This window comes from Hemiscyllium ocellatum, chromosome 29, assembly GCF_020745735.1.
Source record: "Hemiscyllium ocellatum isolate sHemOce1 chromosome 29, sHemOce1.pat.X.cur, whole genome shotgun sequence".
Lineage (NCBI taxonomy): Eukaryota > Metazoa > Chordata > Chondrichthyes > Orectolobiformes > Hemiscylliidae > Hemiscyllium > Hemiscyllium ocellatum.
The window spans coordinates 38,372,968-38,389,196 of NC_083429.1; the positions used below are offsets into that span (position 1 = coordinate 38,372,968).

The window sequence follows — 16,229 nt, forward strand, 5'->3', positions numbered from 1 at the left end:
GGTCTCCATTATTCAGTGTTCCTCATCCTGGCATTTGCTCCCCTGCCTTCCTGTCACCTGCCCTCTTCCCTGTTGCCTATATCTCTTTTTGGGCATTCCCAAGGATCACTGAACAAAGAGAATAACGGCACAGGAACACACCCTTCAGCCCTCCAAACCTGTGCCAGTTCAGATCCTCTATCCAAAGCTGTCACCTATTTTCCAATGATCTATATCCCTTTGCTTCCTGCCCATTCATGTATCTGTCCAAATACATCAAAAATGACATTACCGTGCCCACCTCTACCACCTCCACTGGCAATGCTTTCCAGGCACCCACCACCCTCTGCGTAAAGATCTTTCCATGCATATTTCCCTTCAACTTTTCCCTTCTTATCTTGGACTCGTGACCTCTAATAATTGAGTCCCCCACCCTGGGGGAAAAGCTTCCTGCTATCCACCCTGTCCAAGGATTTTGTAGACCTCATTCAGGTCCCCCCTCAACCTCTGACTTTCTAATGAAAATAATCAAAATCTGCTCAACCTCTCTTCATAGCTAGTACCCTCCATACCAGGCAACATCCTGTTGAACCTCCTCTGCACCCTCTCCAAAGCATCCACATCCTTTTGGTAATGTGACGACAGGAACTGTACGCAGTATTCCAAATGTGGCCGAACCCATGACCTATACAGCTGTAACCTGATCTGCCCACTCTTATATTCAGTACTCTGTCTGATGAAGGAAAGCATGCCATATGCCGCCTTGACCACTCCATCAACCTGCATTGCCACCTTCAGGGTACAATGGAACTGAACCCACAGATCTCTCTGTACATCAATTTTCCATTTACTATATAATTCGCTGTTGAATTGGCTCTTCCAAAATGCAACACCTCTTATTTGCCGAGATTGAACTCCAATTGCTATTTCTCCACCCAACTCTCCAATCTATCTGTATTCTGCTGTATTCTCTGACAGTCCCTTTCACTGTCTGTTACTCCACCAATCTTAATGTCATCTGCAAACTTGCTAATTAGACCACCTATACTTTCCTCTAGATCATTTATATATATCACAAACAACAGTGATCCTAGCATGGATCCCTGTGGAATACGACTGGTCACATTTTGAGAAACTCCCTTCCATTACTACTCTGTCTCCTATTGCCCAGTCAGTTTTTCATTCATCTAGCTAGTACACCCTGGACCCCATGAGACTTCACTTTCTCCATCAGCCTACCATGGGGAACCTTATCAATTGCCTTACTGAAGACCATATATATGACATCTACAGCCCTTCCCTCATTAATTAATGTTGTCACTTCCTCAAATAATTCTATTAAGTCAGTAAGGCATAACCTTCCCTGCACAAAACCATGCTGCCTATCACTGATAATGGGCTCATTTTCTTCCAAATGTAAATAGATTCTATCCCTCAGTGTTTTCTCCAGCAGTTTCCCTACCACTGATGTCAGGCTGACCGGTCTATGATTACCTGGATTATCCTTGCCGCCTTTCTTAAACGAGGGGACAACATTAGCAATTCTCCAATCCTCTGGGAAGTCATTCATGTTCAAGGATGCTGCAAAGATATCTGTTAAGGCCCCAGCTATTTCCGCTGCCATGTCCCTCAGGAACCTGGGAAGTGAGAGAGGAAATAGCTAGGGTCTTAACAGATATGACCTCCATTATGTCCCTCTCATCGGTGAATACTGATGCAAAGTACTCATTAAGAATCTCACTCATTTTATCTGACTCCACACACAACTTCCCTCCTTTGCCGTTGAGTTGGCCAACCCTTTCTCTAGTTACCTACTTGCTCCTTATATATGAATAAAAGGCTTTGGGATTTTTCTTATCCCTGATTGCGAAAGATATTTCATGACTCCTTTTAGCCCTCTTAATTTCAGATTGGTCCTACTTTCCCGGTATACGTCCAAAGTTTCATCTGATTTCAGTCACCCAGACCTTATGTATCTTTCCATTTTCCTCTTAGCGAGTCTCATAATTTCACCTGTCATCCATGGTTCCCTAATCTTGCTGTTTCTATCCCTGATTTTCACAGTGACATATAAGTTGTGCACTCTAATCAACCTGTCTTTAAAAGCCTCCCACACATCAAATGTGGATTTACCTTCAAACAGCTGCTCGCAATCCGCATTCCCCAGCTCCTGCTGAATTTTGGTAATGTTGGCCTTCCCTCACATTAGCACTTTTCCTTTAGCACCACTCTTGTCTTTGTCCATGAGTATTCTAAAAGTTACAGAATTGTGATCACTATTTCCAAAGTAATCCCTTACTGAAACTGCAGCCGCCTGGCCAGGCTCTTTCCCCAACACCAGGTCCAGTATTGCCCCTTCCCGAGTCGGACAATTTACATACTGCTCTAGAAAACTCTTCTGGATGCTCTTTACAAATTCTGCTCCATCTAAACCTCAAACACTAAGTGAATCCCAGTCTATTTGTGAAAATTAATATCTCCCTTCATTACCAGTCTTGCTCCTACACCTTTCCAATATCTGTTTACATATTTGAACCTCTATCTCACGCTCACTGTTGGGAGGCCTGTAGTACAGTTCCAACAATTTTACGGTACCTTTCCTATTTCTGAGCTCTGCCCATATCGCCTCACTGCTTGAGTCCTCCATAGTGCACTCCTTCAGCACAGCTGTGATATCCTCGCTGACCAGTAATTCAACCCCTCTACCCCTTTTACCTCCCTCTTTATCCCGCCTGAAGCATCGATATCCTGGGATATTTAGTTGTCAATCTTGCCCTTCCCTCAACCAAGTCTCAGTAATAGCAATAACATCATACGCCGAGGTACTAATCCAAGCCCTCAGTTCATCTGTCTTACCTACTGTACTTGTTGTGTAAAACAAATGCACCTCAGACCACCTGTCCCTTTGCATTCATCATCTGCTCCCTGCCTACTCTTCCCCTTACTCAAGCTGACTTCAGTATCTAGCTCCTTACAGGAATAGTTACTACCTCCTTGCTATCCACTAACCTCCTCATTTGGTTCCCACTCCCCTGCCACACTAGTGTAAACCCTCCCCAACAGCGTTAGCAAAAGCTCCCCCCCAGAACAATAGTTCCAGTCTTATTTAGGTGTAGACTGTCCGATTTGTATAGTTCCACCTCCCTCATAACCAGTCCCAATGTCCCAAAAATCTGAACCCCTGCCGCCTGCACCATCTCTCAAGCCATGCGTTCGTCCTGCCTATTCTTTCACTTCTACTCTGACCAGCACGGCCCACTGATAGCAATCCTGAGATTTCTACCTATGAGGTCCTACTTTTTAATTTGGCCCCTAACCCCCTAAATTCTGCTTATAGGACCTCATCCCATTTTTTACTTATAACATTTGTGCCAGTATGCACTACGACAGCTGGCTGTTCACCCTCCCCCTTCAGAATGTCCTGCAGCCAATCCGAGACATTCCTGATCCGTGCACCTGGGAGGCAAAATATCATTCGGGAGTCTCCTTTTTGACCACAGAACTGCCTATCTACTCCCCTTACAATTGAATCCCCTATGATTAAAGCCCTCTCAGTCTATTTTTTCCATCTTTCTGTACAGCAGAGCCAGCCACTGTGCCATGAACCTGGCTACTGCTGCCATCTCTCCCAACAGTACCCAAACGGTACATCTGCCTTGTAACAGTGGTTGGAACTTTGAATCCTCTTCATCCACAGGTTGCTCCCTTTCTCCTCAAATGATGTGTGGTTTATTTGGGACACGATAGAGTTATTACTCTGAGAACTAATTAGCACTGTCCTAGAAGCTCAGAAAAGATCAGAACCAAGACAAATGTGTGCGCGTCATAAGTGCTTTACTGGAGAATATACAAGAACACTGGGTGAATATTTCCCTCATGGCCTTGAGAATAATGGCACTGAATATGGTTGAGATTGGTGAGCTCAGTTCAGCCGAGGCATCAAATCTCCTTTGGTCTTGACTTGGATCTCGTTTGCTACCTGTAGAAATTGAATATTTTGAGAAACTACAATTTATCTACTGATTGGCAAACTATAGTGATGCATTATGTTAGAATGCAAGATTTTAGAATAGGTAATGTGTGCATTGACATTTAAACTAGTTTATATTATTATCATTATAGAGTGTCGGTGAGCAGGGGTTATGAGTTCACAAGATGTCACAAATGAGCTAGTGACCTTCACAAGTGAAAAACGTCTAATGATTCAAAACGGATTATCTTTGCACTGCCTGTTAACACATCATTTTTTAAAAATATATCATTCATAATCTTAATCTGCACAGCCTATGTATATGAATATATTTAAAGGTATCGGCATGCTATGCTCTCAATAAATACACAATTATTATTGCATTATGAGTATCCTTTCCAACTCATTGGAATATAAATGATTAAACAGAAAGATGGTATAAATATTGAATAGGGCTGATATTGACTCCAAAATGAGGACACTTGATCTTGCATTTTTTTTAAAGATTTGCAAGAAAATGCGCAGCCTATCATTGATGAAAAATACTGGAATAATTGTGAAAGTTAAATAATTAGACACAACCCTATTAGGCATCCTTTTACTAGAGAGTTCTGAAGAAGCTATCATTTTTGGCAGTCACAAACCATAAAGAGAGCAAAATAGTCAGAAACTTGAGAAATATGAGCCCAATCCCAAAAATCTTCCTTATACAGCATTTTTAATGTAAAGCGTCTGTCATGTAGTTTTTCTAATTAGTGTGGTGTTTGTATGCAGATTGTTGTTTTATCAATGACCTAGAACAGTCAGGTACTCTCCATTATAATGTTTAAAATGCAGAGCTTTATAAAGTGAGTGGAGGTTCTGTTTCTCTGATTATTTCACATCAACATTTACATAGGTGCATAAGTTATAAATGTACTTCAACCAAGACTGGTGTTTAATTGTCTATAACAGTTAGGACTGCTCACTGCTTGTATTGAGTGTCCTTTCCAACTCATTGGGGTTTTCTTTTGGCAAACGGGACTTACCAACAGAAATTATGCTGCTGAATAAATGAAGGATGTACATATTCTGTAAAAGTAACAAGGTTTCAAAATATTTACTATGGAGGAAGTTAGTCTCAGCAAATATCACCAAACTCCCTTTGGGAATCCTATGTTAGTTTGTATCTGTGGCAATAAACATTAAAGAATTTTCCCATACAGATCAGAATAAGATATATTATGTTCAGCAATTCAGTCTGAATGTAGATGGGCTTTTCACAAATTTCAATATTTCAATAGCCAAACATACCAATTCCCAGGTCTGCTATTTGATACCTCCATACAGAGAGGCCTGGTTGATGAACAGAAGTTTTTTTTATTCTCAAGTTCTGAAACGCTATTTGAATAAATGACAAATCATAGACACTCTGTCCCAACTTTTCTCAAAGGCACACATTTTGTCTTTATGGTGCCACTAGACAATGTAAAGTTTTCTCTACTTCATGTATTCTGTAAATATTTCAAGCACAACAAGCAAAGTCAAGCCATTTACCCTAAAATGCAATTTTGAAGGATCATTCAAGCTATTCAAAGAGCAATCTGATTTGAAGTAATTTTGTCTTGAGACTGAATAAGTATTTTCCAGTCAAATAGAATGTTGCTCATTGGTGACTGCACTGGAGTAAAGAATGAACAAGAAATGACACCAAGGTTGCACTCCTTCCAATTTCTAAACTTAATTCCTTTTTAAGACACTGTCATAGTTAAACAAAAGGGTTGACCACTCTTTGCATGTGAAGATCACAATGCGAAGGGCATGTTAGTCAAATCCATTTTTGTTGCTCCTCTGCCAACATCATAAAGCATCCATTGGGAGACTTGTAGGATTGGCAAGATGTTTAATCATCAAAGATGGAGCAGTCAAAATGAAAACAATTGCTTGTTTGAATATTGAAGAGATACAATAAATATCAGCATCTTGACCAAACAGAGAAAAGCGATTTCTTTCTTCAGTATTTGATTATAATTTTCACAGTTGTTTTGTGTTTCTTTTGTTATTGCTCAAAAAGTTTTTTTTCTGCCAATATAAAAATATAACATTCTCCATTGGAAACGTCGTTAGAGGCACTGCATTACTAAGATTTATAGCTTATAACTATTTTTGCCAAACACACACTTTGTTACTTGAACTAAAACATACAATGCAAGACATTATTCAAACATTACAAATTCTTGATGATATAAGTTCAAGTAAATTTGTGTCAGCTAATGCAATGAAATAACTTCATAAATGGATTATTAACAGCACTTTGGTATTGTGTAATTATCACCCCTTATATCACTGGCAAGATCAGGAAAATGTTTAATTATACTTTGTTTTCAGTACATGTACAAACCAAACATAATGAAAACTATGTTCAACATTGAAATTGAGACTGAATCAAGACATACAGACAGAAAGCACAAACTAGAATTTTGTGTTTTCAGAATAACTCAGTGTTTCACAAACTAGGTTTTGATTTTAGTCTTTCCACATAGCATTTCCTTTGTCCAACACTCAAGTAAAATACAAGGATTGTCTATGTGTATGCCTTTATTATGTCTGTTCATCAATTCTCAAACAATTCCTTTTTTTTAAGAACTGTGATAGGTCAACACAATGTGATTGTACATGATCAATTTATTTCTGACACATAATTGCATTTACTATTTGACAGTCCTACGTTCAGATAATGTGATTATGGTGAGTGGACTAACCCCAGAAACCATGTATAGTCTGCGGTTATCTGCTATCAATGGAAAAGGAATTGGTGATGCCAGCCAGATCACTAAGTTCAAGACAGAACCAGTTCGTAAGTACATGATGGTTCCTTCATCATACACTTTAAACTGCTCATCACAGAGTTGCTTTAAATCCACAAGGAAATGCAAATTAAACCTTTAGACTCATTAGCTTTATCATTATTCTTGGAAAAATATTTTAAGAAACTATTATTCTGAGATAGAAATGACCCCTCCTAAATGAGTTGCTGTTGCATTGTAGCATCAAATATAACTCAGAATGTTAACTACTATTTCAGTCAATGTATTCACTTAAAACATGTTGCTAATATTTGATTCTCAGTCTTTCCTGTATTGTTTACAGAAGCATCAGCATAAGGTTTTCATATTTAAAGTGTTAGTTCTTTAAAAATAGATCTTTTTTCTCTTAAGAGATCAGGACAGAGTGAAGATTGAGGCCTTACAAACATTGGAACAAATAGAACATTTTGTTTTGTTCAATGTTCAAACCATTTGTACAAATAAGGTATTTGTTGTGCGTCATAAATGTTTGCAAAGAACTTCATTGGGAAACTTCAAATTTCGACTTAGGTGTTTAAGACAAGCAGTTACCTAAAATCAGTGCCATTTTACCTCTGGAATTCTGATTTATAATCAGTATTGAGAAAAGAGTTGAAGGTCTTTTCTTCCTGATGTAAAATATTTTGCAAAATTGACTTTGTGTTAATAGCTAATTTCAGTTTCGCTCTAAGAAATGCAAATTTTCAATGTATAAATAGAGTGTTACAATCGTGGAAGCAGATGCATTCTTTTAAAATTGGGTCACACGGGGAGCCTGGCATTGACATTTATTGTATTATAATCAATATCTTTATTATTGTTTTGCCTATGCCTGGTTTAATACATTCATGATGTAACTCCTCATTTAAAGCAAAGTTGAAAATTCCATTTCCTTTTTTATTGAAACTCTGCATAATTTGTTTGACAAGTGCATACATTTACTCAAAGAAGTATTAATTATGTAGCAATAATCACGTAGCAGAAGTACAGTGAACAGAAGAACTAACCTTGGTGTTTCTTTTGTTTTGAACATCAGAGATCGTAAACCTGATTTCAAACAATGTTTGCATCTTCTTAGCTAATTCCTAGAAGTACTTTCTTCAAAACATTTCATGAAAGAAGGCAAGAAATGAGTCTTACATTCTGGCAATACTACTGCAGCATTAATTGTTTCATCAGTATGTTTTACGGACCTGAAATATGTCATAATTTACCAGCATGGAAGCAGGTGGTAATATAAACCCAGTTATGCAAAACTGGTGGTCCAAACTCCCTATTTATTATGTGTGTATTTTTTAATTATCTAATTATGTGATGGTCACAAAGTAAGTTTGAAGAAATGTATGATGTTAATTTGATCATCAACTTGCCATTGGTACACATTAGCAATGAATAATGTAATAGGATTCAGTTTCATTGGGAATCTTTTGTTCTTGTGATACCTGCATGCTGCAGATACACGAGACTTGTGAAATGAAATGCTTTCACCTGTCCTTTATTAACCACAGGGAAACACTTGGAGGAAGTAACTCGTGGGAAAAAAGCATTTGTGCTCCATTGTTAGTTTCCGATAAAACTGCAGTTCATCTCTACACCGAGTCTTATTTAAACGTTATGTTTTATCTTTTATTTAAATACTTACACACCAATTTATTACCATCATTAGTACTTCCAATGCTGAAAATGTCAGCAGTTGACCTCGATAATGAGCAGTAAGTCTTTTTGTTATAATCACTGCTGACCTTACAAATATTGAAGAAAACTCTGTTTCATTTCTATCGTTGAAACCTCATTCTTTTGCTCTATATAATCTGTATTTCATCCCTCTTCATGTATTTTCTTTTTTCTTTCCATTCCTTTGTTCTCATCTGTGTCCATTTCAATGGAGGCAGTATTCACTGTTGAGCGAAGTAAGTTCATCCTTTAATCCAGTCGCTGTGTCTGTTCGTGATTAACCCTTTACTTGTTAGCCTTATTATGTTTTTAGCCAGTGCAGTACTGCATCATGAGATTGGATGGCCCAATAGGCAGGCATGCCAGTGCATTGAGCCCGAGAGTAAGTTCATTCCTGGGCCATTTTTCAGATGGTGACGTTGCTTCCTTAGATCAACCTGCCACGGGGGCTATGTTCCCTCAGAGCAAGAACATTAAGAGGATGTGGGCTATTTATACACATGTATTTGAAGCTAGTTACATAACGGCATGAACTTCTGCCAGGCAGATAGTCACCTGCCTTTCGTTTTGCCTATGCCTGGTTTAATGATAAAAGAATGGTCTGAACAATATAAATAAATTCTACTGTATCAATCATTTGACATGTCATCACTGAAAGTATGCACAGATGTAATAATAATTGTCTTGAAACTATTTAATTTTATAATTGGCTGTTACTGATTTTAATTTGCTGCTATGTTTTTCATATTGTAAGTCATTGCACCAAAAAAAATCTCCTTTCATTTTATCAAAACACCAAGTAGCCATTTTATTGTCCAGCGATCAGTTGCCAAAACAGCAAAATAGTCAGAAATTGCTGAGAAAACTCAGCAGATGTGAGAGCATCTGTGGAGAGAAAGCAGAGTTAGTGTTTGGGGTCCAGTGACCCTCCTTCAGAAGTAAGTTCTGTCGTTCTGTATAGTTCTTATAGAAGGGTCACTGGATCCAAAGCTTTTCTCTCCATAGCTGCTGCCAGACCTGCTGATTTTTCCCAGAAATTTCTGTTTCTAATTTCCAGCATCCACAGCTCTTTGCATTTTTGTTTTAAAGTAATAGGGTATTATACTTATGTTAGAACATATCAATACTCGTTGGTATGGGAGACAGCACACCCGACAGCATCAACCTTTATAAAGATCAACTCCAATGCAACATATTGATCCATGTATCAACATAGCAGTCTGACCTTAGATTTTTGCCATTACTCTGTGGCCCACTAATCACAACTAAACATGAATGATATCTTCAATATTCTACTGAAAGTTAAGTGTTTTATTTTCATTTCAGCCAATATGTGATTAGCACAAAGTGACAGGCAAGGCTGGATGTTTTTCTGTCACTTGTCCATATTGACTTCAAAGTTGTAACAGGTGAGAAAACACCCCTGTAAACACCCCTGTTTGTAGTATCCAATCAAATTATAACTGCACATACCTACTTGTATCAAGATTATATTTGGCAGTCATGATTCTTCTGACATGACTTGCCCATATCCTAATTTATACACCTAACTGTTAATATAGCATGGTTCTACAAAGCAAAAAGTATATTTTTGTTAATGGAGTCAGTTCCTGACTAAGGCCAGCAATGAAAAGTTTACTATTTTGTTTTCCGGAATTTGTGTAGCAATGTTGTTGACTATATAAGGTAGCAGTGACTTACAAAGGACTAATTTTAACCGATTCCTATTAGTCCCCAGCTAAGTATAACAAGTGGCCTGTCTGTTCATGTTAATTTTCTGTTTAAAAAATTAGACGAAACATTTTCCCCCTCTACTTCATAGTGAACTCATTTTACATAAGTAACAAAACTCAACCATACATAAAATTATAAAAGAACTTGAATGTAATGAAGCTCACAGCAAATTAAGCAATAACTTGAATCCAGCTACCAAAAGAATATTTTCTTTGCCAAGTAACTGCAACATTTGGCCTTGCTTGCAGAGTAATGCAATGGGGTACACATTGATCCAAAATGCAAATGTTTAATTTTAGATTTATGTATACAGGACACTGATTTTAATATACTTGATTTATTTAGTATTCCAAGAGCATTGAGACTTAGTGTAATCTTACTGAACGTTAAGCAAAAGGAACATTTGAGTCATCACTGTGTGGGAGAATGTTCCGTGCATGTTTGTAACTGGAGCAACACAAACAGATATTGATAAGGTTCCTGAAGGTAGATACTTAACCTTAATAATGAATTAATGTGACCTTGCTTGTGTAAGCTACCTCAGAGAAATTATGATTGTTTTTAATTAGGGTTAGAACACTTCCCTATTCTGCAAACCTATTCTGCATTTGTGCAGGTATCAGATACTTAAAAAGAATTATAACTAATGCATCCTAAAATTAATTTGAGGGAAATATCTTGTTGCTAGTAACCAGTTGATGCTACTGTAAAAAGTATCAGACAGTTGAACATTCAAATTGGCTGCTGCTGTTATTTTTCTTCTGAGCTTAACACGCCTACAGGCTAAAAGATGGAAAGATTCAACCATCCCTTAGCAAAACTGACTTAGTAATTTGTATTCTATCACTAATTCCCTTTGTCCCAAATATGTGAGCAGTTTTTTTTTCTTATCTGAGCAGCTGTGGAGACAGAAGAATAGAAATCACTAAGTCATGAGTTTTTTTTTAGACCAGTGGATTCAAACACATTTCTTCATACCTCAAGATACAATTGAATACAAGTATCAATATTTGGAATTTTCATTTTGTTTCTCTCTGGGTGCATGATCATTTTTTTCTCTTTGAATGACAATAGCTATTACCATTAAAACACATCTGTGCACTTTTCCAGAATGTCACATGATAAGTTTATAATAACGCGATTGTTGTCACTTTTCACGAAGGTCAGTATGTGTTAACTATCATAGAGAAAGAAACCAACCCAATGGCCCAAAGTATTTTGTCACCCAAAAGCCTGTGTCCTACTGTTGACTGATGGAACGCAAAGAAGGGCAACTTATAAAAGAATGGCAAATATGATTTGCTTACCCAACAAGGTAGAGGTTATTCAGATATTGGACATTAGCGACTATCGAGGCAGAAAGAGTGTCTGTTATGGGAAACATTTTTCTTATTGCTGCACACACACACAGTCTGCCATGGACAAGTGCAATTAGACAGTATTTTAAAACATAACTTTTTTAAAAATAAAAGCCTTTTAAAATATACTCCTTGTTGAATTTAAGAGGGGTAAGATTGCTCCTGTTTGATTAATGCAATTGAAATGGATTTATGACAAAACCGCCATTATCAATCAGGTCACTGGGCCTTGCAAATAACTGGATTTTAAATGACTGACTTTTCTTTAAAAATACAGAACCACTTGCTTGTTATGAGAACCCATTAGTTTTGTCTCTCAAAATTTGCCTTCAAACACTTCTTTGTATACTCATCCTAAAGGGCAAGAAAATTATTTCAAGCCTAGAATCCTGCATTGAATGGAAGTGGATTCATCCTGGAACTGAGACCAATTATTGTCTTCTCAACTGATGTTTTTTAAGCTAGTGCCCAAACGAATACAGAACTTTTGGCAGAAAATTCAATGACATTTTCTGTAACTCATGCTAGTTTCAACTTACAGCCGCAAAAGGAGTACAGTATAATGAAACCCCCATAACAGCCCCGCCACTCCCACCCATTATGCTGAATTACTGTAACTGTTACAAAATGAGAGGATACATGGGCCTGGATTTTCTACTGGCCAGGCAAACATTTTTCCAGTGTTACGCATGGGCACCCTGAAGCAATTGCCTGGAAAATGGAAGATTTGCTGGGCAACTCTTCTCTGACTGGGACCCTCCAAAATTATCAATTTAGGTTGAGAAATCAGAGGGTTCAGATGGAATGAAGTAACTAGTTATTCAGGAAATGTTGGATGACTGAGTACATAAATACGCCTGCTCACCCTCACTGGACTGAAGCTAAAATTAATCTCATTCCACCTCCCACTTCCCCCAGGTTGGCATTCTACTCTCCACTTGTCTTGCGTCTGACCCATGGCACCCTAATCCTACCCAGCTGACATACTAATTATTTGGCAACCCCCTGGTGCCCCTCCGCTCCAAATGTCTGGTGCATCACCCATTACCCTATGCCTTCTCCATGGTATATGTCTGTTTCTGCAGTGGTTTCACTTCAACATGTGTCAAATAAAGCATTTACAACTTCAATTTGGGCATCGAAATACTTTGTTTTATTTTTAATCAGCCTTATCCAAGACATCATTACATACCTCAGGAACAGGTGGAATTGAACCAAGATCTCCTGGACAAGAGGTGGGGGTCACTACCAAAGCACCACAAGAGCCTCCAGAATACATTTTAACAAAATAAATTACCTTTTGACTCAAAGTGACTGTCAGGGCCATTAAATTTCAGCATACTGTACTTGATGGCTGTGGAAAGGGGATGTGCTTTGCTTTCTTATGATAGCTCTAGCTACTGTCAGATTGGAAGGACAGCTCGTCTTTTCTGAAGGAGCCTTAATCAGAATCGCCTCTTAATTCTCAAAATGCATGAGATTTCCACCCTCCCAATTTGCCTATAGTGATAGAATTTTGACTTGGTTTGCAGCTTTTGGCCATGATTTTTTTTTGTGCTGAGAGAAATGGGCAGAATGCTATTGGTCAACCACTGAGTGGGCGGCACGGTGGCACAGTGGACGGCACAGTGGCACAGTGGTTAGCGCTGCTGCCTCACAGCGCCAGAGACCCGGGTTCAATTCCCGCCTCAGGGACTGACTGTGTGGAGTTTGCACGTTCTCCCCGTGTCTGCGTGGGTTTCCTCCGGGTGCTCCGGTTTCCTCCCACAGTCTAAAGATGTGCAGGTTAGGTGAATTGGCCATGCTAAATTGCCCGTAGCGTTAGGTTAAGGGTATGGGTGGGTTGCGCTTCGGTGGGTCAGTGTGGACTTGTTGGGCCGAAGGGCCTGTTTCCATACTGTAAGTAATCTAATCTAATCTGGTTAAGTCATTGCAGGTACAGGGGGTGAGATTTATTCATATTACACAGACTTCAATTGATTCTCCAATGGCAAGCAGTGTTGTGAGCTCCTATCTTGCATGGTCTGCACAGCATTCTTCAATTATTCCAGTGAAGAACATCCAATGAAAGCCACAACCTGCATAGAGATCCAGAGAATATTTGTAAATCTGTGTTGTGCTGCAGAAAAGTATGCAACTAGATCTATTTCCTCCAATATGCTTATCTTGTCTAGGATGAGCCCATATTGTAGAGATTTTATCTTTCTACTTGGGTTTTTTTAAAATTGGTTTAACACCATCAAAGTAAATTTAAGAAGACAATGTGTCTACCTCAAGTACAAATTGTAAACTGGATAGGCTGTTTTTAAAATGAGTATTCTTCTTTGCAATTTGCTGATAGTTGCACAAACAATATGGTGAATTGTAAATGCTTTATATGCAAGATATGAAGTGAAAGTGTTCCATAAATGGAGAGAGAACATGGAGACTTGCAACTCCAGGGGCTGTTTAAATTTTTCTTTGAATACCCAACAATGCTGGTTTAAACTACAAAATAGTAATTTGTAAATAGTTTTGCATTTGTAGAACTATGATTGGAAATTGGAGAACTGTGTTCAAATACTCTGTAATCAATTAAACTAGGAATGTTACATTACTAGAAACTGCATCAATTCCTATGTCCTGCCAGTATCAGAATATGTGAAATATGATCATTGGTACAAATGTCCATTATCTATCAGTGTAACTGAGTTATATGTCCAAGATAGATGTGCTGTGAATATTTCTTAACATGTATTGAAGCGTAATTTGCTATCTCATTACATTATAAACATCTTAGACAACAGAGACTGTGATTTGTGGTTAGTAAGAATTATGTTGTGTCTGGCTCATTTCATCCTCAATTCACTGTCCTTATTTACATTGATAAATACCCGAACGGTAATTGAGTACATCATTTTCAGTGGATTGTTGTGGGGATGATGTTGCTGGTGGTGTGGAGGAAAGCTCTGCTGAAAATTAGCACAAGATATGTTTTGGTTCTGTAGGTTTCACAAGCTCTGTATCTACTGGTGAAATAAGTTAGATTTTACTTGGAGTGCTGGTCCTTGTTCTCGTAGCTGTGATTTGCTTCTAGTCACACCAAGCTGCAAAGGATCTTTGAAATAATAGTAATAATTCAAGAAAGGAATGGAAACAATCAAAGACTTCAATTAAATGCTTTCTTCCATTTAGCCTACAGAAGGTGTAAAGCGCAAAATGCTATTTCAGCTGAAAAAGCCCTGGCAAGTTGAGGACAACATGTCACAATTCAGAGTGAAAGGGGAATCAGCGAAGTCAGATGCCAGCAATTGTGCTTTTGAAACTTGGATGTGAAACCTAACCATTTGATTAGCCGTGCTTGCTGACTGATTTTCATTGTTCTCAGGGTGTCTAGGGTCTGCAGAATTATAGTGTTAGTCACTAAGTTTGCTTTTATAGCTGCTGCACAGGAAGCCCCTGTGGGGATAAGCTGAAATGATTGCAAAATCCTATAGCTACTAATTATTGACATTGAAAGATTCTCTGGATTGGCAGCTGCTTGTCTGTTCTCCAGCTTATCTCAAGGTCAGAAGCAAACAGCAGATATTTCTTGTGCTGCGTTTTCTTTGTAAAATGTTTTTTCCATTACAATGCATTTGGTGGTTTCTACAAAAGCGCAGTATCAAAATCCCGATGGATTCTCTCAAAGTTTTATATAAACCATTGATCTCCCTTGCCATTGGGAGACCAGGATTAGGTTTGGAATAGTGAAAGCAAAACACTGGGAACCTTAAATAAAATAGAGTGGTGGAAAAACTGAACAATGTTTGTGGCAGGAGAAGACTCAACATTTTGAAACAAATGGATTCATTTAGATGCACAACATCGCCACCTTTTCCACAGGTGCTTCCAAACCTGCTGGGTCTCTGTAATACTGTGTGTTTTTATTTCAACTCGACTGTATGGGTCAAACAGGATTAAAGGACCGGGGCAAAGCAGTGATTAAAGGGCAGAGGTGTGGGGAAGTGACCTTCAGAGAGACAGAAAGCACTGGGAAAATGGAGAGAATAGGGATTTGCATTTGACCCAAGTTTGATATCAAGGAGCCACAGCAAAACTGGAATGAATGGCCATCTGGGGGCAAACTTGGTTGGAGTCATGCAAGGCACAAAGGAAGATGGTCAGTCATCTGAGTTCTCAGACACCTCAGCAGAGTTTCCTCAGGGCAGCGTTACTCGGCCCAAACATCTTCAACTGCTTCAACAATGACTTTCCCTCCATTGTGATGTCAGAAATAAGAATGTGCAATCATCGGTGAACAATGTCCACCATTTGCAACTCCTCAGATACTGAGAAGGTCCATGTTCAAATGCAACAGGATCTGGACCATATCCAGGTTTGAGCTGACAAGTGGCAAACTAACGTTTGCACCTCACAAATTCCAGGTAATGACCATCACCAACAGGAGGCAATCTAACCACCGTCCTTTGACATTCAGTGGTGTTACCATCACTGAATGCCCCACTATCAACATCCAGGCGCTGACCATTGATAGGAAACTTAACTGGACACACTTGATAAACACAGTGGCTATAAGAGCAGGTCAGAGGCTAAGAACACTGCAGCACGTAACTCACCTCCTGACTCCCCAAGCCCATCAATCATCTACAAGACAGAAATCAGGATTTTGATGGAATATTCCCCACTTGCCTGGATGGGTGCAGCTCC

General features: G+C 38.7%; 1 protein-coding gene across 9 annotated transcripts in view; it reads left to right on the plus strand.

Moving 5' to 3' along the window:
- The window catches only part of LOC132829640 (neural cell adhesion molecule 1-like), a 509,764-nt gene that overhangs the window by 405,530 nt on the left and 88,005 nt on the right, over window positions 1–16,229 (plus strand). For 5 of the 9 annotated variants that reach the window (XM_060846966.1, XM_060846974.1, XM_060846967.1 and 2 more), the window contains exons 13-14: window positions 6,651–6,785; window positions 8,667–8,684. In XM_060846966.1, the coding sequence (XP_060702949.1) occupies window positions 6,651–6,785; window positions 8,667–8,684 (153 nt within the window). The remainder of the gene's footprint in view (window positions 1–6,650; window positions 6,786–8,666; window positions 8,685–16,229) is intronic. The other 4 variants (XM_060846968.1, XM_060846969.1, XM_060846970.1 and 1 more) reach the window with 1 other exon arrangement.